The sequence below is a fragment of the Xiphophorus couchianus genome, chromosome 5 (assembly GCF_001444195.1).
Source record: "Xiphophorus couchianus chromosome 5, X_couchianus-1.0, whole genome shotgun sequence".
NCBI lineage: Eukaryota > Metazoa > Chordata > Actinopteri > Cyprinodontiformes > Poeciliidae > Xiphophorus > Xiphophorus couchianus.
Genome location: NC_040232.1, coordinates 34,223,462 through 34,250,458, shown reverse-complemented (window position 1 = coordinate 34,250,458; position 26,997 = coordinate 34,223,462). Strand labels below are relative to the sequence as shown.

Genomic DNA, 26,997 nt, shown 5'->3' with positions numbered 1-26,997 from the left:
GACGGATGTGGTAGTGTTCTGCATGAATTTAAGTTTCCACGTCTTGTGTATTTTATGAAGAATAAAGCATTTTTGCGGCATATTCATGCAGGAGGAAGTCACTATTTGTGGTCAGATCTACATTGCTATTTCTGTGTGCCAACTGCATTTTGCACATGTGGTTGTTTGTGTAGGTTAGGTGCAGTGCTGGCTTTGTACAAAAATATCCTGTTGACGTCTTTGGTCTGGATGGTTAATACCTCAATAATGCTAAGCCGTCCAGTGATTTATAAACTGACAGAAGTATTTGAAAGTCTACTCTCTGAATTACAAGAAGCGTATGGAAGAACTCTGGAACGGGAGTGACGTGCCCCATCTATCTTCCTAGTTTTAGTGAGAACGTGAGCAGCAGCGTTCTGGTTCAACCGCGTCTGACTGACTAATAGACACTGTTGCAGGAATCAATGTGACTAAAGAGCCGGGGTGAAAGTAGGAGGGTCCGGTCGGGTACTGCGTACCACTAAAAGATTTGGCGGGGGAACGCAGTACAGGTAACACCAGCAAGAGAGTGGAGTGGCTGCTGTAAAGAATCAGTGAGCTGCACGTGGAGCCGCGTTGCACCCACTAATCAACCGTGACTGGTTGGTTTTTCAAGAACAGTCTAAATTAAAACATGACGTAATCAGTTAATAAATAGCTGATTTTTCCTCAATTCTCATATTGTTTTGGAACAGTCCGTGCTTCCTAGAGCAGCGACGCAATACGTTGATCTCGGCAAAATGTTTTTAACTTTATTAAAGAACAGCAAAAAAAAAAATCAGCAAAACGTGTTCAAATGAATGACCCAACAAAAATAATAAAATCAGTAATTATGATTTCAACAAGGTGTTGCACAATTTTGTGCATTTCAGTTCCATTACCTAAATAACAAGGCAACTTTTTTTTTTTTACTAGGAGAGCAGGAGTTTAAAATTAGCTCATCAAACACAGCTGTGTTCATGAGAGCGCTTATTAATAATTGCAACATAAATATCAAGCCTCATATTGTAACGGACTGAATGTTATGTTTTTAATCTTATCGCTGCTGTATATATATATATATACAGTTTTGTTATAGTACCCTCAAGAATGTAAAACTACTTTCACCCCTGCTAAAGAGCCACATTGATTCTTTAGTCATGAGATTCTCTTAGTCTTGAAATGTTCTTCAGGTGATAGAAGACTGACTTTGAGGTTGTCTTTATGTGTCTTTGGATGTTAAGGTCTGAGTCTACCACTGCGCCTAGATTTCAGGCCTGTTTGCTAGTTTCTAACTGTAATGACTAAAAGCCTCATGTTGACGTGTTTATGGTTGAAACATCATTGTAGCGTTTTGTCCTTGGTTTTTCCTGGATTTTTCATTTTATGCCATATAGAGAGGTAAAGCAAGTAGGCTGTTTGTGAAATATGTGTGGGCTGCGTATCCCTGCTTGTTCAAATGGATCACAACTAACTTCGCTACGACATTCCTCTGCTTCCTTGGCCGACCATTATCACTCATAATCCACCTCCCACTTTCATCCTTAAATTCCTCGCTTTCCCTCCTCACGTCGCTCACTCCTCGGCGCGCCTCTGATTGGCTCGTCCATCCCGTCGTCACTCAACAGGGCCAGGAGTGGGGGGCAGCGGCAGGCGGATATGGAGCTCTCAGATTGGCAGAGGCAGCGCAGAGCTACAGGTAACGCTCCCTTGTGAAAGTGAACCGGGCTGACAGAGAGCAGCAGCAGCGGCGGCAGCGGCAGCGACAGCGCAGGAGAGTGCCGCACCCTTTCTGCGCCTCCTTAGCGGATGACTGTGCGCAGGTTGCACGCGCTGAAAACTCCCGGAAGCAGCAGGAAAGTTGAGGTGACGCTGACCGCTTTAAAGTTTTCTTTTTTTCTCAGAAGAAGAAACGGAGCGGCAGTGTAGAAACCTCCCACACAGCAGTTTCTGTTGAATTTCGAGCCACTTCTTTTTCTTCTTCTTCTTCTTTTTGTTTGTCTCAGTGCTCAAGAGGCGTTCAGAGTCCTCAGGTGATCTCAAATGTAGGTACAGCCTGACCTACATTAGAGTTGAACAACTCCACGAAATTTGAACTGGATGTACCTGCGGGACAAGTTCACAGTTGCAAGGAAAAGGTGAGTTAATACTACTTTTTAAACAAAAAAAGATTATTATTATTATTATTTTATTTTCTCGTCCGAAAATTAAATTGTGTGGAGAAACTTTAAAGTGGGGTTGAATAATGCGCACGCGTGCAGTTTAATGGTGTTTGAATGTCGATGTGCTGAACCGAGTCTGGATTTCATTACAACCTGAACGTCTTAACTTTCTGTCTGTTTAAGCCGCAGCAGCCAATTCATCGTATTTCACCCAAAAACAAACAAAACAAAAAAAAGAAAGAAACGCGTTATCTCTTGAGATAAGACGTTTCATTTTTGTTTCTTCCTTTTCCCGGATGAGTCTTGCACATTCCGCCAAAAGACAACACAGCGAGCACACAACTGGTTGAGAAAGACGGGGGATCTGTGCACTGTAAAAACTGTTATTAAGGTTATTAAACGAATCTGCTTAAATTAAGCAAATTTAGCTCAGTCATTTTGCATAATTATCATGATAATTCTTGCAGGATTAGCTAATTTAGTTTAATAATAAATCCTGACTAAACGTTTTGATTAGAATCTATGATGATTGAATCAGCCAGTAGCCATTATCTTGCATTGTTAGAGAATTGTAAGGCTGAGCTTAGTGGCCTATCAATAAAACTCTTCAAGCTTAAAATAGCATCCCAATGCAAAACATGTTGCTGAAGCACAACATAAAATTAAATGTTATTAGCTAGTAAAATCCTGATGGGTGAATCTCTACTTGTATGAATTGATCCTGGTTTTGGGAACCTCCTGATCGGTCTTATTTGCTAATCTCAAGACATTTCCTTTCAGAAGATTATAGAAAAAAAAAACAAAACTGCTGTAAATCACATGTTTTCATAGCTGATTCTTTTCTTTAAAAAATTCCCAAGTGGGTAAATACTAAAACTCTGTCTCCCACAGCAACTCTTTCTACCTGAAATAAATTGACTTTGTATGTACAAACTCTGCGACGGCTTGAAATGTCAAAGTTTGCAAAAATAACCAACGCACCAAATCTGTACCTCTCCCAACATTCAAACCTAAAAGAAAACAAAAAAGTAAACTCTTTCTTCTTAGGAATAGCCACATAAAATTTATTGCATAAGATCCTTGACAAGAAGTGTACCTCGTTTTTATGTAAGGTAGCCTTGTGTCTTGCTAACGAGCTAAATCTGATGGATTACCCACTGTGGCAGGAGAAGTCACTTACTCCTTTGTTTGCATTGTTGCATAATTAAACAGACGAAACCGAGCCTGGATTTCCAGTTATGTCAGCTTTCTGCAAGAGGGAATAGTCCCAGAGAGATGCCAGACCCCCCGGTGAGGATGAGCAGAGTCCGAGCCATACTGAGGAGTCTCAGAGAGAGCCGGCTGTCTCTGGCGCCGCATTTGCTTTGCTGCTCCTCTGCTGTTGGAGACAGGAGGAGGGAGAACATACCTGGGTGTGGCTCCTCACTTTAATGACCGGTTTGCATTCGAACTGGTGTTTACTGATCCCAGCTGGTTCATTCACACACAAATGCAGGCACGTGATCCGCAGACAAACCCCACAGCCATGCAACTTCTGGGAGCCGCATAAGTGACACGGTGGACTCGGCGCGGCCATAAAACGTGAAGCTCGGACATGAATGGTTCGAGCTTGAGGTGCAGGAAGATGTTTCATTACTGGCAACAAAAAAAAAAGGTTATATGTGAACAAACGTTTGCATATTCACAGATTCCGAGTGTTCAAACCACAGCAAAGTGGGGGAAGAGTAAGTAAGTGACAGGAAACGATGAGGGTGTCTGAAGTCGGGGGTTGTGAGGTATTTGCTATGTGACCCTTGTTTGTTTCTTCTTCTCCTCTGAACTTCCCCATTCCTAATGCGTGGGTTTTTGTACCAGCGTTCTGTGGAGAATAAAGGTAGCTTTCCTGTGCAGCTGATAGGTGTTGAGTTAACAATGCTGTTGTTTGTTTGCCCTCCATGTTGACTCTCTTTAGGTGCTGTGGGATTTCCCAGCACACCCCGAGGAATTATCGTTCATTTTAAAATGTCAATTTAATAGATTGAAGAAAGCCTTTTCCTCAATTCTGCTCCATTTATCTGTTTCATTGTAGAATATCCATAGTTATGACTGTGTTATGTTGTGACTAGACTTTTGTTGAGGTGCATGTTTGTTTTTGTCTTTTTTTCTTTCTTTTGTCGAGGCAGAGTTTAATTTTATGGTTAATTTTATGGTTATCACACAATAACATCCCTTTGCCTAATTGTGAAACTGTTTAGATTTGGCTGATAATTTTTATTCAGAGATAATTAGTTCGGTTTTCTGCATGGCAGATAACTATATTTGTAAATTAGGGGACAGTAATGGACAATATCTATATCTGTGGATTCTATAGAGAAATGCAGTTTCTAGTTCTGGGAATTTTGAATGGATTCAAAGCATTCAAAATCATTTTAAAAATTTGTTTAAGTTGTAAGTCTTTGCCTATTTGTGAGTATATTGTACATCACATTATACATCCACTCGTCCTGACAACGTTAACTTACCTTAGCTTAGCTGCTAAGCTAACCTAAAACGGGTTATTAAAGTTTCAGAATTTAATGCACTAACCTATTTTGTTTAAATATATACAAAAATAGTGTGGAATTTGATACAGTATGGAACGCTATAAAGCTGTTTTAGATAAATGAACTAGTTATTTACACTCTTTTCCTCCTGTCAGTCACATAACTTGGACTGGTTTCTGAATCAAAAATGATTTCCTAATTGAAAATGGTTTCTTAATTGTGACCATAAAAATCTGAATCGAATGGCTGGACACTAAAAGATTCACATCCCTCATGTCTGGTGTTGAGACCATCAGAAATTTGTGTCAGATTAATAATCCCTTGTGTTTGCGAATCTTTGATTCGTCTATAAAAACTACAAACCTTTGACAAAGATTTCATTTGGCTTTTACTTTTTTCTCTCACTTAAGTGTTTTCCATGTAATATATTTTAAGATGAGACAAATATAACTTTACCACATATACCAAAACTGTTTTCGAACAACAAACTCATGCAGCCACGTGTGGAAAAAGTATCGACCCCCTTGTTAAATCATCAACTAGCTAGCTTGATTAATTTGCTTCAGTTCCACTTCGCTAAACCTCACTTAGCTTCCTTGTTATCTTGCCGCCTGAGTGAAACGCTCGTCATCTAACTTGGTGTTTTCTTTTTAAACAGAGTTTCATTTTTCTGTTCTTCCTCTGAGTTTGATTCGAAACACTTGATTGATCCCGAACATAGCTAACTGAGTCTTCCTCAGTGACGGCATGCACATTGAAAAAATTTGTTGTTGTCTTCATGAACTGGCAGTGAGTTGCATGGTGCATTCATGGATCTGATAAAGGTTAGATTTTTGGAGGGGTTTTTTTTAAGAACTTATTTCTCCGTGTGTTTGTACTGTATGACAGATTATATCACTTACCTCAGCAGCAGCGCACAGACTGACTGATAATACTGAAAAATGCCACACACTGACCTAGTTTATCAGCCATTTGCTACATTGGCCTTCCTCTTGTTTTTAGCTGGTTCCTAGTGGGCCTGTCTCACCATGACATTCTTTTGGACCAACAACTTTGAGTAAAAATGGTCATTTCTGAAAATGAGTGAATCGTTCCAAAGCACTCTGTATTCTTTCTTCTGCCTTTGATATGTTTCTTGATATTTCAAGGTTTTGAACTGACATCCGCTACAATAAAAGGGAGTGACTGCAGCTGTGTTCCCATTACAAATGAACTTTGTTCATATACCTCTAATGTCAGGAAAACTCAAGTAAGAAGCGCAATTAAAATCACACATGAATAAGGTTGTTTACGCGATAAGTCATTAAAAATGTTTGCCGTTATCCTCCTACCACTGCCTTTCTTTATCTTTTCCGCTAGTAGTAACATCCGGTGACTCGTGTGATGCAAAACAAAGTGTCTCTATTTCAGTTTTGCGAAATACGCTAATAAAAACCACTTCATCCTGGCATAAAAACTTTTGAAATTGCCGTGTTCCCATTAAGCAAATTTATTTTTGTAAGTCCAATTTGCGAAATTTGGAAACGCAGCTTGAAACAGACTTGTTACAAAAACATTCTTGATTCACAAACTGAAAACCATAAACCTCAAAGACTTAAATACTTAAATAAACTTTTCTATCTCTGAATGTTGCATTTTTCTCTATACGCTTTTGTATTTCTAGAGCAGTTGTGCATATTGTGCTGCTGATTAACGTTTGACTGGTTGTGTGCTACCTTGTTTACCCTCAATGTTGACTCTTTTGACCGTACCAGCTAGGCATATGGCATGTAGCTAATGTAGGTAATGTGGATTTTCAGTGTCATGCAGATAGGGGCAGTTCTGAGCCTAACAGACTTGACAGGCAACAGGTGCTCTTCTTCTACACATCGAAAAGACTGAAAACAATCTGAAAAAACAAAAATACAGTCGGAGCAGAACCATTCAAGGACTGTCTCTTTGGTTGCCAGATTTTTTTAAACTTGAAAGGGAAATAGAGAAAGGACTGTTTTTTTCCCCCAAAGACTTTGGGGGCAAAGTACAGGCACATGGAGAGAAAAAAATTTTCAATAAAAATTCAAATCAAAACAACGTGACCTTATGTTAATTTGTTTATCTTGCTGTTACATTGTTGAATTGATTAAAGCATAATAAAAAGCTTTAATTTGTTACGTCCAAAATTTAAATACGAGCCTCTAGCTTGGATTTTGGATTTGTAAATCCAGCTCTGGGGGGAGTACACGCAGTCATGAAACTCAAGAAGGAAATATTCCTCTTAGTATAGTTATTGAGTTTAAAATGTTAATATTATGACAGCGCTTGGAAAGAGAGTTGTCTCTTGGAAAGAGTTTTAGACATATCTGCACAACTGTACCGTCACACCAAGCAAGGAGAGAGCGTTAACCAGAAAAGCAACCAGAAGGCCAGTGGGTACTTTGAGGGAGTCTCAGAAATCCACAGTTCTGGTGTCAGGGACAGGACATGCATTAGTCATGTATTCCACTATTCTGGCCTATTATGGAGGAGAAGCAAGAAGAAAGTCATTGTTTAAGAGGATGGAAAAAAGGATATGAGAAGTCCTGTTTGAAGTTTGCTGCAATTCAATGGACCACAAACGTGGGGAAATGGGGTGTCGAGACCACAGCTGAACTTTGCTGCTTTCATTTAAATCTAATACTGTGTGTTAATTCATACCATGAGGCACTCTGGAAACACAACACTCTCACTGAAACACAGTGGTGGCACTATCATGCTGTGAGATCTCCAGTCAACATTTTCCATTTGCAGACGCTCTCTGTCTCAGTCACATCTGGCTGAGCTTCACATTGGTCTATCTTTTATGAGCTCGATGGATTACAGTTGTGGTTTTAACAGTCTGTTGCAATAAGCCATAAATTAGTCATGATAAATTAGAACGTGCTTCATCTTTTCCGCTCCGATTTTGTTTTTTTTATGGGCAATTTTGTTTGGAGACTTAATAATCGATTTCAGTTGTGTAAAGGTTTTTGTTTTTGGTTGTTGTTTTTATTTTGTATATTTAAAATGTCTTCCAGTTGCAGTGTGGAGTGTTCTGTACAAAATTAGAGTTTTAGTCTTTGAGAAGAGGAACTTGCATTACTGTGACATCAACAATAGTATTGTTTATCGCACATGTAACATGAACGGTTCAAGAAGTTAAGAGGCTGTAAGCAGCTTAGTAAACCTCATGCAACATCTTTCTATTAATATACTTTTTTAAAATAAGTGCATCAATATAAATAAATTTAATAATGACTCTTCTCTTTAATCTGGCTTGACCTCCAGCTAATAATGTAACCGATAATGTAATAATACTCTGGGTGTTTGCACTGCAAATCAATTTAACTTGCTGTTCTTGTTTTTATGAAACATAACGTCTTCAACTTGAACTGTTTAGCTTTTTTATATATATTTTTTACGTAAATGAAATTCAGCTTCCTCTTTTATGTTCTCACACTTATTCTCTGACAGTAAAGATAGACTTTATGATTCATGCTTTCCTGTGTTTGGCGTCACTTCTGCTAAATTAAGAGCTAGGGTTGTTCTATTTACCACACTGTCACGCTAAGTGGAGTCCCCTACACTTGCACTATCTGGTCCAGAAGGTCACAGTGAGCTTTGAGAGCCAAAATATGTTCTAGCATCAGGACCGTGTGTGTGTGTACCATGCATATAGTAAATTGTGGGGACCGTTTTCCTGACATATATTACGTTGTGGGGACCGAGTTCACAATGCTGTTTTTGGGTTAGGTTAGGATTATGGTGAGAACTGAGTTTTGTTTAGGGTTAGATGTGTAAGGGAAAGAGTTGGGCTGTAGAAATGAATGGAAGTCAATGGAAAGTCCCCACAAAGATAGCGTGACAAACACGTGTGTGTGGGTGAAAGTTGCTCTGTGTTGGAAGAATGTAATTAATTAATGAAAAATGTTTTGTCTTTCCTCATTTATGAGCCCTTCTCATGTCGTCAGCTTTATAATTTAAGTTAGATGGTTAAGGCTGAAAGCTAAGGATCAGCATTGCCTTAGGTTACAGAAACAAAGAAAATGTATCTAGCATGAGCTGAACTAACATTATGTTGTTGTAGTAAGAGAGATGTGAGTTTGATCCGTTATTTCAGATCTGATGCATCTTTATCGTCGCTAAAGTTGTGAATGTCGGTTACATAAGAGCAGCTTGGAAGACAGCGCTCTGGTTGGTGCTTTCACTTCCTGCCGCCACCGCTGCTGCTGCTGCTGCTGCTGCAGACTTTTACAGTCATTCTGCAGTCATGCTTTTGTTTCGCTGAAATACTCTGATTTAGTAATAATCTGATTAGTAAAACGTCTAATTTATCTTTCGTTCACCTTTATGGTATTGTCTGTCCCCTGAGTGCTTGGTGGACAGACCGCAAATCCATAAAAGCAGCAGAAAATTGTCCAGTTGTTGCCACTGTCAGAATTCAGTAGTTAAAAACCTGCTGTTTGCATATTTTTCTGATGGGAGTGGAACAACAAAATCAATAATCATCGGGAAATTGTGTGAAATGGCAGATTCAGATAGTTCCCAAAAAGGAAGATGGCTAGTCTATGAGAAATCAGGAGGTCTAAAGTGTGGCTGAGATGATGTGTTGGCCCATTTACTATCTGAATTACACGAAGAGATGATAAAAGCCTTCAAGATACAAGGACTAGAGGATCTGAAGGACAACAAACATGGATATTAAAGTCTCAATATTTTAGAAAGTAATCATTGGTAGAAATAAAAAGCTAAAAACTGATGTATGAAATCCTTATTATATTTAAGAGGACACCAAACAACTGCACATGGTACGGGGGATGAGTAAGTTCAATAACAAACATCTGCAGCTCAAAAGAAGAATAAGACTAAACTCTACACCTAAAGTTGTCTCCAAAAACCGTAGTGATGTCACGACGTGCCAGTCACAGAGTTGAAAAAGAAACATCCAGGAAACGCTGTTGTCACCCAGTTTCATCCAAGGTCCAATGAGTTGGAACAAAAAATAATAATTTAAAGCAAAAGATCTGATTGTTAACACCATAGAGATACAGCCCTGTTTAGACTCTGGAAAAAGACAACCAAGTGGACAAAGGTTATCCAGTACGCAGCCGCTGTCTACAAATCTTTGTGTGCCGATGGTAGGGAGGTGATGACAAACGTCATAATGAGTAAATCGCCGAAGTGAGAAGAATCCGAGTCAGAGGACGACGCCATTCTGGGGATGTGTACCCCAGATTGTTCGTAGACATCTTCTACATCTACGAACAATCTGGGGTAAATTGGTCTGTATTGTAAATTCGTCCCACTTCACACACAGAGAAGGTTCAGGAAAGTGCTGCCTCTTCTTGGCATTGACTTCCTCCTGCACGTTTCTGCAAGAGATTATTGGCATTTCTGCTCAAACTGGCAACCTCAGATCAGAAAGCTATAGCAATGCATTTCCTGAAACCTGCATAGCTTTATCTTTTGTTTTCTAAACATATTGAATCAACAGCGCAAGAGTAAAGATTTTAAGGGTTTCTGCAGGTTTGGTAGGTTCAGTTTAAGACCTCAAACCATGATGAAGGAGCTTGTTCTCTCCAAGGTGTGGCCGCATGATATATGGAGAATATATTCTCAGCATGTGCAATACTCGTACCGCAAACAATTGTTTGGAGCGCTATAGTTGTTGGCTAACATATGCCAACTGCTACGGCCTTGCATTTTTCATGCTAATGTAATATTGAGCCAGACAGACAGTGGAAGAAGCCTGCATCGCTACTCAGACCAGATATGATGAAGCTTTTTCCTTTCACCAGCTACAGCATGCCTAGCTGTTCTGTGGCACCAAGGAATGCGCTGATCTTATCTAGTAATTGTACTGCATCCAGATTTCATTGCACCTTTTGCTTTTGTTTTTAAATTGCTAAAGCCAAGTACTCACCTTTTCTTCTGTGTTGCTGCTGTTTGCAGCAGATTGAACACAGAGCACATGGTCTGAATCTCTGAAACAAAGTACCAGAACCAACAGAAATCAGGTTGTTTTCCACTTATCTGACCATCACATATACTTAGTTAATGATGTATAATTTTCTGTGGATCCTCTTCTGTGTCCTGCGATGCAGAGGTGGATAAGGACCACTGAGGAAAAAAAAATTTTTTCCCTCAGAATTCTGATTTCTGAGAAAAAAAAGAGTCTAAATTCTTTTTTATTTTTATTTTTCCAGTGACCCTAATCTTCTTTCATGCACTGAAGTTTACTGAGATTCTGCTCTGTATTTTTTTTTAAATGTTGAAGTTATTTCGCTCCTAAGACAGCTTTCATGTTATATGTATTTTTTTGGTAATATTTCATTTTCATCCCACCCTTTTAGTCTCCTCATTTCTTTCTGTTTTTGATGTGACGCTTCTTTCCACATACCCTTGGTGAAGGAAGCTGATCACTAAAGATTCCTCCCTGCGAGTGCGTGTGTGCGTGTGTGTGTGTGTGTGTGGGGGGTGGGGCGGGGGGGGGGTGTTTGTAATACCTTGTGGGGACCATTTTCCTGGCACTATGTTATGGGGACACACTGCTCCTTGTGGGGACCGAAGCCTGGTCCCCACAAAGGGAAACACTGTTTTTGGGTCAGGGGTTAAATTTAGGACTAAGGTGTGAATTGAGTTTTGGTTAGGGTTAGGTATGTAATGGTTAGGGTTAGGGTAAGGTTTAGGCTGTAGAAATGAATGTAAGTTAATGGAAAGTCCCCATAAAGATAGCCACATAAACGTGTGTGTGTATGCTGCATGCTGGTTCTGGATGTTTGGATTGAGATGGAGTTACATAGTTGGATTGCGTAATTGCGAGGCGTGTCTCAGGATGCTTGGAGCTGCTCCGCTGTTCCCACTTTCAAGCGGGCTGAGCTTGGATCTGAGGTCGCTGCTTTGGGTGTCATGGGAGTTTGGAAAGTAATGTCAGACGATGTTCGTGACTCTAAATGCAAGTTTACCGTAAACAGAAGATTACAGCTTGTTCCGGGTCTCAAAGTGAAGATGGAGTTCTGCTCGGAACCGTGGTCTGTTCCCTGAATCGCATCCGTGAAGATTAGTTTGTGTTTGTCTTGTGTCTGTTAGGCTCGCGCTCGAATGAGATTATCTCACTGTGAAAAATGTTGTCTAAGAAAGAACATGGTATTTGTGCAAAAAATGTCAAAGTTGTATCCCATGATCAAATTTATTTTTGAAGAGATAAGTAACAATTATATCTGCTGCTTCAAAAATAAACTTAAGTGTGACAAACAGGCAAAAAGAGAAAAAATAGGAAGGTGGAAAACACTTTTTCTCACCACTGCATTTCACAGTTAATATTAGTTAGTAATTTAAATTGTAAAATAATTGACTCCGAATATTATAATCTAAAAGATTTACTAGATGAGCTTATCAGGCAAACTGCTAAATCACAATGAAACTTCTCCATTATTTACCCATCATAGTCGATGTCTTTTGTAATGTACTTTTGACATTACAAGCCTTGGTAACAACACATTTACATTTGTTTGTGGATTGGAAACATTTAGTAAAGGAGTGTGTTTTCCTCTGGTAAAACAAAAAACTCTGTTCATGTTAGAATAGAATTCAACTTTATTGTCATTGCACATGCCACAAGTACAAAGCAACGAAACGCAGTTGAGGATTTTATAATTTTTGACCTTTGGTTATACTTTAATGCACTAGGAGGCCAGCATTTCTGTTGTACCCGTTATAAAAACATTAAAGATCCAATTCTACTGATTTGACTGCTATTTTAGAGTCAGTGTACTAAATACATTATTGCTAAAGTTTGTTTTATAATTAATGCTTCTGGTTGTCTCTCTAATCTGGTATTTTTTTCTTTGCAGACTTCCCTCATGGTGTTGGAAACGCCTTAACAGGTGACGGCTTGGGACTTTGGATCTTTTTAGTCGGCCTTCCAACTCATGGCAAGCCGACCTCCAACCTGCCAAAGAACACAGCTGTAAACGTCGCCACAATCTTTGGGCTCTATTGCCTGTCGACTAAACGTCCATCTGTTTCAAGTCTTCTCTGACGCCATGTCCAGCACAAATTCTAGCGTCACTGTATGCTACTATAATGAAACTGTGGAATTTTTTTACAATAACAGCAATAAGACGATTGCTCCATTCTGGCGCAAACGGGACTATGCGGTCGTCTCTTTGGGACTGCTTGTTTGCTTCATAGTTATCTTTTCAAACCTTTTGGTCATATTTGCCATTTTCAAAAACCGCCGCTTTCACTTCCCCATCTACTACCTGCTGGGTAATCTGGCTGTTTCAGACTTGTTTTCAGGTAATGTCATTTTAGTTGCTCTCATATGATTTTATTGGAATGACTAGTTATTGTGAATTTTATGCAAGCCCAGGTGAAATGCATTGAATTTAAGAAAATGTCTGCTTTTCCTAAAATACTGCACTCTTTATTTCGTAATTTATCTTCCATAATTGACTTCTTTATAATCACACCTTAACAGATTATTAATGCTGGAGGTAATTATAAATTGTTGGACAAAATGCCACTGATCTTTCTATTTGTATATCTCATCAAAGAAACTTTCACAAAATAACACGTGGCATCATCAGAACTAAAAAACAAGTCAGATTGTAACATGTATTATTGGGACAGTATAGTAAAAATTATATTTATATAGTTAATTGAATGTATATCATAAATATTTTCTTTAAATTTCATCTGATGGAAATGGAAAGAAAATTTATATTTTAAATGTTTCAAACATTTCAAATTGCTTAGACGTTTTAAACGAACACTTCAAATTGTTTAAATGTTTTAAACAAAGTTTAAAAATGTATCATGTTTTCCCTAACTATTATAGGCACACTTTAATTTTGAAATTAAAAGGCAAATTAAAAAAATATTGTATTTAATTTTAAGTTTTTATCAGAATAGTAAATCATTGCATTTAAGTGCATTAAGGTGAACTAAATGCAAAAAATAAATAAATAAATAAATAATTAATGGGTATGAGACAGCCAAAGGTTGCCAGGTATTCGGCTATGTAAGCCATGCTGACATCAGATGTCAATATTTGACAAAATGTCCACTTAAAACCAAAAAAACTGTGGCAAATTGTATTCCACAAAATGGTAAAGTTTCTACATTGTACAGGAGGAAATGAAGTGAAATGCTTGATTTCAGTGTTTTGTGAAATGGAGGAGACTGGGGTAAGATGAGCCATTTTTTATATTTACTTCAATGCCACCGTAGTTTGTTAGCTGACTTGTACATCTGCCTATATTTCAGAATGCTGTGCATCTCTTCAATCAGTCGGAACGAGTGTAAACATAACTGTTTAGATAATACTGCATTTCCAAAAAGAGTTGGCTGATGACTCGACGTACACCGTCCATGTTCTCAAGTGTGTTTGGGAAGTGAACATTAACATTTGGAGGAAAAAAAAGCACTAGAACTGAATCCTTGTTTTGGAATCATAGTTTACCCCAAACCTACCATTTCTACTTTATTTGGGCCCACACTTAAAATGCTACACATGAGCTACGGTACCCCATGTTCTCTCTCATACATGGTACAATTGATATATAAAACTTATGTCTAACCACTTTAACCATGAGGTTCTTACCGCCACACATATAATTAAATGATCCATTATCTAGTCACATAATCAATGGGGTTTTTTTAGAAATCATTTCCTAGAAGCAAGGGAAGGGTCAACTAACCTCAGGCTCTCCTACCCTGCAGTGTAAATCCTCTTCTCCACTAGATCAACTTTACATTTACTCAGTAACATTTACTTAAGTAAATGAATGCTAGAGTGCCTGCAAAAAGCACTTACCCTATTTGATAACATTGCATGGTTTTCTCTGTGAATCATTTTTTGGCAAAATATTTGCAAAAGCAACAAAAGGGCAAAACATTTAAGGTGGTGAATTGGTTTTATAGGCACTGTATGTTCACTAACTTTTGTAAGGCTGACTGTGGTGAATTTGTTCTCTGGTAAAAAAAAAAAGAAAAGACGTTAGTAGATCTATACATGCTTGTTCCTGCATGACCTAGGACACTGACCTAGCCACTAGTGACATAACTTATCTCTAAAATTCATTTAAATATTTATCTCTGGTTCAGTGAAAAGGATCCAACACTACTTGGTACAAGCTACAACGTATCCAGGCACAGCTGATACCTGCTGAACCAGTTGGGAATTTGCCTCAGAGCCATTTTATTGTCGTTAACGTATGCCACACTAGGGACACAGGAGTGTCTGGATGGTGTCACATCTGCAATGATAAATTTGAATATATCTGCTTTTGAATGGAGCTATGAAAACACTTGAATGTTTCATTTCTCAATTATTTAATCGCCACTACTTTTTCAGGACACACAATTCTAGATTTAACAACATATTGATTTTTTAAAAAAAAGCTATTTAGGGGCACTGTATAGGAAAAAGTGAACAGTTTTAACCCAGTTTAAATAAACACAGTCCTATTCAATGCTGTTTTGCAGTGTGCTTCAAACCTAATAATTAGTAAAGGTATCTACGTGGGTTTGCAAGAGTATTCCAACCCATTCTCACTCCCTACTCGTCATATATTGACGCAGGGGAAGGTCTGTCGGCATCACATGTTGACGCGTGGGGTACCCCTTTCGCGTCAATATGTGACGTGAGGGGTTTTACCCTATGCCATACCGTAATTTTTGCCCTATACCTAACCAAATCGTCGGGTTTTGAAGGTTCGGCAGTGGTTACGAGAACCCTTCGTGTCAATAATCCACGTAAAACATGTGACCTTCCCAAGTCGTCACATATTGACGTGAAGGGAGTACCCTTCGCGTCAATATGTGATGCATGGTCAGAAATCATCCCAACTCGTCAATACATGACGAGTCGGGAGTGAGAATGTGTTGAGTATTCACATCCCCTGTACGTGTCGATATCAGATTATAACCATAAACGTCAATAGATTGAATTGGAATTTTATGTGAAAGACCAACACAAAGTGGTACGCAATTGTGAAGTAGACAATTATACATTATTCAAAACAATCAACTAGAAAGTTAAGTGTGCAAAAGTAGTCGGCCCCCTTTTCTCTGAGTGCAACCAGTTGCTTTCAGAAGTTGCCTGATGATTGCTAATGACTAAATAGTGTCCAACTTGTATAAATACATGTTGGTTAAGAGAATATTGGGGAACAAACAGCATCACGAAGTTCAAGGAACACAGCAATCTGTCCACAAGACAAGTGTTAGTCATCACTGCACAAATGTGGCGTTTATGAAAGCTGGGCAAGAAGCCATTGTTAAAAGAAGACCATAGGAAGTCCAGTTTGCCAGAAACCATGTTGGACACAGCCAACATGTGGAAGAAGGGGCTTTGGTCAGACGAGACCAAAACGGAACTTTTTGGCCAAAATGCAAAACGCTGTGTGGTGGAGAACTAACACTCTGAACACAGTCACTTTCTAAGGACGTAATTTAAACCCTGTTTCCAGTGGTTTTCTAATCGGATTTGCCACAGTAAAGCCCAACCAGATTAGTCTTCCTTTACAGATCCTACGCGGTTATTTTTTTTGTAACCCCTTCAGGGATGGTACGAGCCAGGCCCAGCAGGGTATTGCACGCAAGCGGTTTGATTATCAGTAGACTGCATTCGTTGATTGGCTCATGAATCCCTCCTCAACCAGTCTGCGACAAGACCATATAAATTGGCGAGATGACGAGCAGCAGATCAATAATTCGATGGTCAAACCCTGAGGCCTAAACCTTTTTATCAGCCCGCCAGGCTTATACTACATGAGGGGAAACCTGCTATCCATTTGGCAGAAAGCAGTTTGTGTAAAGTGTTTTTTGTTTCCTCACATGGAATTGCTTTTAAATTGACTAAACTTAGTCAAATGCAGTGTTGGTTTGTCAATTTGTAAGGAACCCTGTTTCCTTTTAAATTCAAAGATATTTGAATGTAGATATAAGATATTTCTGAAAGATATTTGAAAGTCTTACCTTAAAGAAATGGGGAAAAACAATTTCACTAACTGGTGCATACTTTTTCAGATCAGGGGAAGGGAAAACAACCTTCGTCTTCAAAAGTGATAACCATTTTTGGGTTGTGATTAGTAATTTCTTGCAAATTTTCTCCTCAGGCCTTGCCTACCTCCACTTGATGTTTCACACTGGCCCTTGGACCATAAGGCTATCTCAGTACCAGTGGTTTGTTCGCCAAGGGCTAATCGACACCAGCCTCACGGCCTCCGTCCTCAATCTTCTTGCTATTGCCATGGAGCGACACCAGACCATCTTCAACATGCAGCTGCACAGCGAGATGAGCACGCGGCGGGTTTTCATCATCATATTTTTCATCTGGATGGTGTCGATTATTATGGGCCTTTTTCCCACCATGGGATGGAACTGTCTGTGTGACCTGGAGAGGTGCTCCACTATGGCGCCGCTCTACAGTCGCAGTTTCCTGGTGTTCTGGGCGCTTACCAACTTGATTACTTTCTCCATAATGGTGGCCGTCTACACCCGGATCTTCTTTTATGTGAGGCACAAGAGCAGGCAGATGTCTGAGCACACAACCCCAGCCAGACACAGAGAGACCGTTCTCGGCTTGATGAAGACCGTTTCAATGATCCTAGGTAAGTCAGAAACACATGTTAAATGTCTTCAAGATGAACTCCAAATTGTGTAAAATTATCTTGGAAATAGTGATTATTTCATCCAATTACTTGGTTTCCTTGGATATACATAAGTATTAAATAAAACCAGTTACTTGGTTTGAGAGGTAACTGCTCCTTCTGAGAACTGAAAATAGTTGCACTGCTTTGTAAATGCCTTTACATGTCTGTGCTTGTCAGGGCAATCCTTGCTTCCCCAACATCCCTGCATTCACTCCTTTCCTCTCACTCAGCTCTTGTTTTTTGTTGCCTTTCCCTTATTTATTTATTTTTTCCAAAATTTCCCTGCCTCCTTTGCCGCTCCTCAAGAGCCACTGAATTCACTGAATTCCTTAAATTTTTTTTAAAAGTGTTACAAGCCTTTGTCCTGTCACTCAGCAGCCGAATGACCTGTAAACTCTCGAGCGCGACCGGGCCAGGAGCTGCAAGCATAATTCCAGTTCTGTTTTCAAAAGAGGCTTGGATGACAATGCTGGGCAAGCCTCGGCTTGTAGTCCACGCCATGCATATGTGTACTTTCAACTTTGAATAATTTGCATTTAAAGTTGACTTAATTGGTGTCCTAAACCTGCAGTAGGAGAGGGAAATTTTAGCTTAAACTTAGAGGATAGAGCCAGGTGACTGTGACCACTGGGGGTTTGTTTGGCTTTCTAAGGAATGCATGATATGTTTAGTGTCCCAGTGCTTACTACCACATTCTTTTACCATTTCTGTCCAGAGTTTGCATATATTAGTGCTCAGTGTGCCGCATGTGTGCACATTCCTGAGATCCCTAATCAAGTATTATGATAATAAAACCTGATCGTACAGACTAAACCCATTCCACAAGCCGGCATGTTCTGCGTCTCTCGGCCTGTTGGTCCGCTGTGAGTCCGTCAGGGAATTTCTAAATCACACCGTCGCCTAGCAACGTCTTCCCCTTCTCGATAGCATAACCTTTGTCGATTTTTAAGTTGAGGATCTTCTAACATCTTTGATTTCTCCTCAACAGGCCTCTTCGTGCTCTGCTGGACCCCGGGCCTCGTTCTGCTGATGCTTGATGGTCTCTATTGTGAAACATGTCTCGTGCTGAACTACGAGAAGTATTTCCTGGTGCTGGCCGAGTGCAATTCTTTCGTCAACCCCATCATCTACTGCTTCAGGGACAAAGACATGAGGAAAACCTTCAAGGAGCTGCTGTGCTGCTTGTGCCGCCGGGGCAAGGGCCCGTCTGATAATGACTTTACCACCCTCGAGGTAATGTCTGAAACCAACAAAGATGACAACACCAATCACAAACAGAAAAACTATTCACAATAAAGACTGCTTTTGTTTTCAAGTCAGACACCTTAGCCGAGCGCTGCTAGTAACTTTTGGGCAGTTTGATTGTGTCTTAGCCCATTTTACTGGAAAATCTAAACACTAAAGTAGAAATGTCCAAGTACAGCTGGAGTACAAGCAAAGAAATCTCGCAGGAATATCAGTTTTTAACACTCTAAATAATTTAAGTACTTTTATATTTTGGATTTGGGGCAATAGAATGTAGTCCTGACTTACAAAAACCCAACCAAACTGAAATAACCTGTTAATTTGAACAATAAGAAGCAGATGCTAATGTTAGCATTTTTAGCAACTAACCAAATTTTAGTTCAAGCAAATTTGTGTTTTATTGTTTGTTTAGAAGGGAGTTTGTAGAAGGTATCTGGTCTGAATAGCCATCCAATATAAACGGTAATTTGCAGTTATAATTAAATTCTAAACAGGCTGATTTTTATGTAACGCTTTGATAGTCGCACTGACCACTGAAATGGTTTTTCATGCTAGCTTTCACTCATTTACACATTCATACACCAATAATCATCACATTGCAAGAATACATGCTAAAACACGCACAACCCCAAATTATGTCGGAAGATGACTTTTCTGTCTTTGCTGGAAACTTCATGTTTTTGACAACATTGGGTTTATTAATTAACTTTAATTTTTTTGTAAATTAAGCAGTCTTCTATTATTGCTTTTGCATCCACAGGTAGTCTGTAGATTAAGTTAGGCTTATTTTCTTCTAATTTTAGTTCAGTTGTAGTGAGTACGCTTTAGTTGAATCTTTGTAGAGTTGATTTTTGATCTTTGATTTGCTTTACTTTTTGTTTACCACATTTAATCTAAGATTTTCATTTCAAATTTTGGCTTTAAATATACATCCTAAATAATGTTTAATCAATGGGTAACCAATGACTTATGAGCTCTTTTTCTTTTTTAAAAAAAACAGTGGATATTTACAACAGACATTTTAAAGATGTGGACTCTGATTTAAATTTAGGACATAAAGGGTTAAACATCTTGAAATTAATCTGAAAACTTTATTTGCTATGTATTTTCTTTATAAAATTACACATTAATGCAATGAATTGTTAATTTTTAACATTTTCTTTTCTTTTGAAACATCTTCGTCCACTTCTTTAGAGGTTGCTGCAGAGAGCTAGCTGGAGGCAAACTCTTTAATTCCAGTTTTTTTTTATTTTTTATGTTTAATCAAATAGCTGGTGTAAGCGTGCGGGATTTGGTCTTCCTCTGGTCACGTTAGTTCACTTGGACATAACTTCCACGCCGTTGACGTCATTTCCTTTTTCCATATCAGCTAAACCAGTTGTCCCCAGTCCCCAACCTTTTTATCACTGCGGACCGGTCAAGACTTGGCTATTTTCCTGCTGGTTTCCCTAACTGGGAGCGAGAACCCAACCTGTTGAATGTTGAATGTGACAGGTAGCCAATCAGAAAACACGGTGACGTAATAAGCACGGAGGGGAATCCCAAACGGCTGACATGGCGCAACCGAGAGTCCGGTGGACATCGGAGATGATATGTGGAAAGTATCATGTGCTTAATAAACATGGATGTTTATACAGTTAAAACTGTTTACTATGAAAAACAATAACTCGCCTCCAAATCATAGTGCAGCAAATAGAGCGCCTGATCCTTCTGTCTTTTATCAAACGCCTTTTCTTTTTGTTGCGTCTTTTATCGCTTAAAATGAGCCACAAACTATCACTACTGCTTCTACATCGTCATCCGTGTTTGATTATTAGAAATTCACGTTTGATATGTTGGGGGTTTTACTAGATTTTTGTCTGGAATCAGGATGTTCTGAGTGGAATCGGTTCTTGTGTGGTGTGTTGCTCCTGCTGTGTGGCTGGAGACACGAACCGATCGAACCTGTTGGACTTTTATCGGCTCTGTGGTCACAGAGGTTTGGAAAATCGGCCGACAATCTTTAAATCGTGTGAACCAGACCTAAAACTCACAAGCTCTTCTCTCATCCCTAACGCTCTCTGACTCTGGTCGCTGTGGTAACGTTTACATATCCCTTCAAAATAAGATACAGTAGCACCACAAAAACGAGCGTTTTACTTTCGTGAAAATTTTAACTCATGATAACGACTAATGGAGCCCTGAGCTTGTTTCTCTGCAACCAGACGGTCCATCTGGGAGAGATGAGAGACAATGACACCAGAAGTGTTGCTGATGCTCAGGGAGCTCATGGTCTCTTGTGGTGAAGCAGTTTGAAGCTTCATTCCCTCATTACCATCCGGTCACCATATCATGCAGAGCTTGGAATGTGGGAATCACCTACCGGGATAAATCCATCCTCCTGTCTCTTCTCTGGGCCTTTTCCCTTCATAAAGAAACTTTCCAAAGACATCTGATCCGTTTCTGACTCATTTTGCTGCTTGTGGCTCAATGTTGGCGCAAGACGTAACCGAGAGAATCGGGTTAATGGATTTTCAAAGTAAAAGATCCTCCAGACTCAAATAATACATAAAATGGAAATATTTAATTATTTCTTGCATGGCCCGGTACCAATTGGTCCGCGGACCAGGGGATTGGGGACCACTAAGCTAAACCACAAGAAATAGTTTTCGTCTAGAGGCATAAAATATTGCAATGATTATGTTTCAGTCGCAAATTCTTTGATAAAATTGCGTAGAGCGGTTTTGACAGTGGGAACATGAACCCTCCCGTGAGAAGGAGACTGGTGTTTCTGTTCTTTGTAAGCGAACAAAGAAACAGCCTGAAGGCTTTTCAGTTTTAGCATAACTCTACTCCTGTTGCCTCGCGTTTAGCCTCGTTGTTGTGATCCATTCATCCTCTCCATGCACGACCCGGTCCACTTGCCTCGGCTCCATTTTGTTCAGCCGTTTGCTTGGCTTGCGAAGCGTCCGAGCCCCTCGGCCTTTCTGTAAAGTGCGTGTCGAGTTCTTGCATCTTCGTTGACTTTTGTCGATGCTGCTTATGATGAGCAGGAGAGCATGAACCAATGACAGACTGTATGGCTTAACAGGAAAACGATTATTACGCTTACCTGTCATCTGCTGAACAGTTGATATGCATCGGTAAGTAAAACAGGTTTCGCTCTGGAAACTTCTAACAGCGTTTCCATATCCTGACTTCATTTAGTACGCCTCATTAATACTTGAAAGTAAGTTTGTATTGATTTTTTAAGGCTGATTTAGTAACGCCATTCAGATTTTAACAAATACTTTTTTTTTTTTTTTTTTTTGCCTAAATAGTCATTAAATGTACCGACAAAGTGTCTAAGATGGCTGCGGTTTGGTTCCTGTTCACCGCGAACATGCAGACGTCACCTTGTTTATTTTCGGATAAGATCGGCAATAATGGAACCGTTTACATTCATTACTGCTATGATTTTTAATGACTTATTTCATAAACAAGCTTATTCATAGGAGATTTTTCCTTTATTTCTTATTAAATGGAACGGCGAAGTTGTGGTGTTTCTTTTATATTTTTTTTTAATTAGCAGAATATAGACACACGTTTGTAATGGAAACGCAGCTATTTAGATTTTCTTTGAACTTATTTTGTACGCGGAATGTCCCCCATCCACATTTCCATCACACCTGCAGGCGCGCTTCCTGCATCATGTCTGCATGTCAGAGTGCTGCGCTCCAGGGTTTTTACCATCTAGGTGACCTTCTGTACATCCAGCACATTCTACTGTAGATATTCAGTTACTCTGCAAGTACCGACTGGCCTCAACAATCCACTGTCAGGATTAGTCATACGTCCTCGTAGCAATATTTCCATCCGCACCTCTTGCGGTTCACGTCGACCTAATTCAATAAACATGTTTTCTCTCGGCAGAAAAAAGTCCGGAGGTACTTTGACTAGACCTTTTAAGGGCTTTACTGCTTTGTGTTCAAACCAAGGCTCCTTTTTTTATTATTATTATTTGCTAAACTCTCCCAAATTCCTGGAAGCATTCCGCTGCCTCATGCTAATGTCACTTAGTTGATCGTCACCACAACATTTCTGCCTCATCAGTGCAGTGTTTATGAGTCTGTGTGTGTGTGTGTGTTCTTTTGTTGCAGTGTCTTAACTTGATCCAGATGTTTACGGGGTTTTATACCAGGTCACGCTTCTTGCCACACATCCTCTGACTTGCTACTCCGGCACGTGCCTTGTAAACATGCCCTCGCGCAACACGAGCAGGAAAATGCAGTCGCACAAATCTCGTCCGTGTTCACATCGACGTGTTGACGTGAGGGCGCCAGGAGAATGTTTTCTGTGTTGTTGGGTTTTTTTGTGTGTGTGTTGTTGTTGTTCAATGTCCAGATCAAAAAGTGGAGGCTGGACAAAGACGAATATCTCTCATCCTCCGTTCTGCTTTTGTTGGCAAGATCTGCACTCCCTTGTGCAATTTAAAGAAAACTGTAATTCATTTATGACAACCACGTTTGTATAGCCGCACAAAGTCATTGTCTATACTTCAGTTAAGTCATTAACACACACATATATATATATATATATATATATATATATATATATATATATATATATACTTTTTTTTATATAGATATTTTAGTGATGGTGTTGGGATTTCATTTTATATTCATATTATTTTTGTAAAAACATTACAACTATTGAAAATAAATGTCCAACATGGCTACATGTGTGTTTTTATTTCGTTGTCCGCCTGCTTTGTTTGGTTAGGACTTCTTTTGTTACATATATCAATATCTCAGTTTATTGAAAAAGTGTTTAACTTTCATTTTAAGATGGTTCACATCTCCTCTGTGAATCATGGTAGTGGCAGCATCATGCGGACGCCTGGCTGGGACGGACCCCAAGACACACGCCTGCAGAGCTCCATTTGAAACCTCTAGGTTAAATTATGTCCGTGCTTTTAAAATGGCCCAGTCCAAGTCCAGATCCAAAGCGTTGTTGAGAATCTGCAGCGAAACTTTTACGTTTGTTTCAAAGATGCTCTCCTGCCACTCTGACTGAGTTTGACAGGTTTTGTGAAAAAAAGGAATTGCCAAATTTCTTTCAGTGTCTTCATGTGCTAAACTGGTAAAAAAAAAAAATCCCTCCTCCAAAAAAAAAGAAAAAAAAGTTGTAGCTGTAAGTCCAGCAGCAGATGATTCAGCATGAAGGGGGAAGTGTGTTGAATTCAAACGCATGACAATGTTTTGAAGGTTTTATTGGTAAAGCAAATGAAGACAAATTCCATCTCGCTTTCCTTCCACGTCGCAGTTTGGCTTTACGTTGGTCTGTCACATAAAATCAGCACAAAATGAACCAAAACTTCTGGTTGGTACATTTTAACGTTTCAAAGTCTTTCTTTCTTTTTTCTTTTTTTTTTTTTTTTGGAATGACATGCTGCAGCAAAGAAACACACAATAACTTTATTATCTGATAAACACTGAGGACAACAAAATAACTTTAAAATGTCTGTAATCTCTTATTGAGTCCATGTTCACCCAGTCTGAACTACTTTGGGTTTTGTTCTCGTTTCAGTCAAATTTGGTTCTGAATCCAGATGCGGTTGGATTAGTTCTAATATGTATGATTACACTAATATTAAAACGGTCCAGATTTTTAAAAAAATCAACCTCTTAATTTAGTGTTGGATCATAAATAGTGATAACTGTCATAAACTAAAGATTTATTTATTTTTTGCTCTTTGGCGCCCCCTTGTGACATAGCACCCTGAACAGACTGTATTTAAAAGAAAGCGCCACTCTAGCAGTTGTGTTGCTGTTTGGTTGGTTGGGTTGGGGTTTTTTTATTTCATGTCTTTCTCTTCTTGGGTTCTTTGCCTCTGTTTGCTGGTTTGGACTTGACTAACTCCCTCTCCATTGTTTTTCTTTCTTTTTCTCTCCATTCCACTTCCACTCACCCTTCTGCAAACAACCTGTTATGTCTCCTCCTCGTTCTTCTTCTTCCCATCTTCGCCTCTCCTGCTGTCTGCCTGCAGGAGTCGAGGCTTCGCACCATCCGGAAGGCGACGAAGACCAACGGGACGCCGCTCATGAACCACGTGTCGGAGGATCACGCCGCCGCCTCAGACGGCTTCCACTGACAGGACCTGAAACGCTCCCTTGATGGCATCTACCGATGTTCGAATGCTTCAAAAGAAGATGGCGCGCCTCTGACCAGCAGGCGGACATGAAATCCGAGCGATTTCAATCCTCCTTTTAATAGACTTGAACTGTCTCTGAATGCGAGCTGCACTCCGGTTTTAGAAGCACTCCACCAATCAGCAGCAAGAACAGCATGATGGCGTGCAGAAGAAGTGAAAGGACTGTTACCAAGGTGGCCATTTTGAAAAAGACCAATGCAATGTAAGCCCTGCCACACTGTGCTTATGTGCGCGCAAAAGCTGCTACATCAACTCGTCAACCTCTCTTCCTGTAGATTAGAAACATAATTGCTAAAGCGAACAACGGTAGCTTAAAAATCGCTCCGAATTACGCTTTGTGGGACATTTAATATTTACCATCTCACCTTGATTTCATAAGAATCCAGATTATAAATAGCTAGTTTATGAAAAACTTTTTTCCCCCTCCATCGTTTCCCGCTTTTTCTACAAAAAGGCAGCTAAATGTTTGCGACGTAGCTTAGAGATGATGATGATGTCTGTTTGCACCAGAGATTATTTTATAAAGCAAGCCATTAACTGTAAATAGTTAACGTTGTAACTTATCACTGTTTTTTTGTGCCGTCTTGAAACCGTCTTGTGCCGTGGTTGTTAATCTGACATTGAGCTGGCAGAGGAAGGACTTGCTGACACATTTTCCTTTTTACTGTTTTTATTTTAGAGTTAAGACCTAGATTATTTTTTTTAATGATTTATTGTTTTTATTTGGGAGATTTTATCAGTTAGAATCAGAATCAGATTTTAGGAGCTACATTTTTTATTTTGTTTTAACTATTTTTTTTATCCCAGTCCAGCTCTTTGCAACAGTATCCACACCCTTTGAATTTTCTCACATTTTGTCACCTTACAAAACACAAACTTCAATATGTTTTACTGGGGATTTTATGTGACGCATCACCACAAAGTACTGCAAAATGAAAATATGTAAAAAAAAAATTTTTTAAAAAGTACATGTGCATAGATTTCATGGCGCATGTTAGCTGCCTATGGATTTCTTCTTCCATCTGTTCAATAAAGGCCTAAATGTAACTAATTGTGTGAGTTTTGAAGGGAAATGGTTATGTTTGATTTTTTGGGGGGGGTTCAGATGAATGCCACACATCTCGTATTTCACTTCCCCTTTTCACATAATGTGACTTTCTGTCGGATTCTCACACACAATCCCAGTAAAATGTATACTTTGTGGGTTTTACGTGGGAAAAGTTCAACGCCTGTGGATACTGTTGCAGTGTTTTTGAGTTTTAAAATGTTTTTACACATCAGGCTGGCTCACACACAGAGGGCCTCTGTGCGTTTTTCTTTTTCTAACAATTACCGCTGCACGTTTTTTGTTGCACAGTACGTCTCTGTACTCCAAACTTTTTTTTAAGGGCTGATTTGAGATGATCTGTTTGTTTTTGTGCTGATATCCCAGGAGCCGCTCGGCTTCGTGCAAAAATCAAACCGATGTTGCTTCTACTTTATTTTATTTTTGGTATCAAGCTGTGCAGCAACCAGGATTAGAAATAAAGCAAATTACATTTAACATGAAGTGAAACTGACAGGCTAATAAGTCACAAACTTTCTAGTTTTTACCACAGCTCTTTGTTTGGTTAGTGACGATATAAATCTGTCATTAAAAGCTTTAAATACATGTTTGTCTCTTTTCTTCCAATTAAAGTTGTTTTGTTCTTTTTCCCTTCAGTTGGCGTTGGTTTCTGACTGGCGTCTGGGTTTCATGATGTCCTTCAGTTTCTGTAGAGATGTTTTGCCTTCATGCGTTTCTTTCAGAGGAGCGACCTCTGGCTCCGCGCTGAGCTCCTTCTTGTTTTCCGGAGAGAATGTCTTTTTGATCTTGTCTCCCACTCGACCGAGCCCGTCTCTGTCCTTCTGCTTTTGTCCTTCTGAAGCGTTTGACTCCTTCCTCTCTTTGCCGAGCGAGAGGATCTTCGTCGACTTGGGCGCCTTCTTGTCTCGTGTCAAAGGTATCGAGGCGAACTTCTTCTTGGGCTTCTTGTCCTTCTTCAAGTTCTCCAGGTGAAGTTGTTTCAGGATGCTTTTCTTTTTGCTTTTCTTCCTTTTCTTCTTCGGCAGCGCCTTCTTCAGGTCCTTGAAGGCGTTGCTAAAGGGCGACTTCTTTTTCTTTTTCCAAAAGAAGATTTTTGTCAGGGAGGAGTCGCCCATATCTGTGAAATGAAAAATAAAAAAATCACAGGTAAGTTGGATATAATTTAAATAAAAAAAAA

At 39.4% G+C, this 26,997-nt stretch overlaps 1 protein-coding gene across 1 annotated transcript; it reads left to right on the top strand.

Annotated features, from left to right (window-relative positions):
• The first annotated feature begins 1,655 nt into the window (after positions 1–1,655).
• Positions 1,656–26,405, top strand: LOC114144205 (lysophosphatidic acid receptor 2-like). Its single transcript, XM_028016759.1, has 5 exons — positions 1,656–2,135; positions 12,529–12,976; positions 16,801–17,295; positions 18,326–18,570; positions 24,590–26,405. Exons 2-5 carry the CDS (start codon positions 12,721–12,723, stop codon positions 24,692–24,694), a joined length of 1,101 nt encoding a protein of 366 aa, XP_027872560.1. The 5' UTR covers positions 1,656–2,135; positions 12,529–12,720; the 3' UTR covers positions 24,695–26,405.
• The last annotated feature ends 592 nt before the right edge of the window (positions 26,406–26,997 follow it).

Coding starts and splice junctions, on each gene's coding strand:
- LOC114144205 (XM_028016759.1), top strand. CDS start 12,721: ATGTCCAGCACAAATTCTAGCGTCACTGTATGCTACTATAATGAAACT. Junction 12,977..16,800: donor TGTTTCAGACTTGTTTTCAG/GTAATGTCATTT, acceptor TTTTCTCCTCAG/GCCTTGCCTACCTCCACTTG. Junction 17,296..18,325: donor GACCGTTTCAATGATCCTAG/GTAAGTCAGAAA, acceptor TCTCCTCAACAG/GCCTCTTCGTGCTCTGCTGG.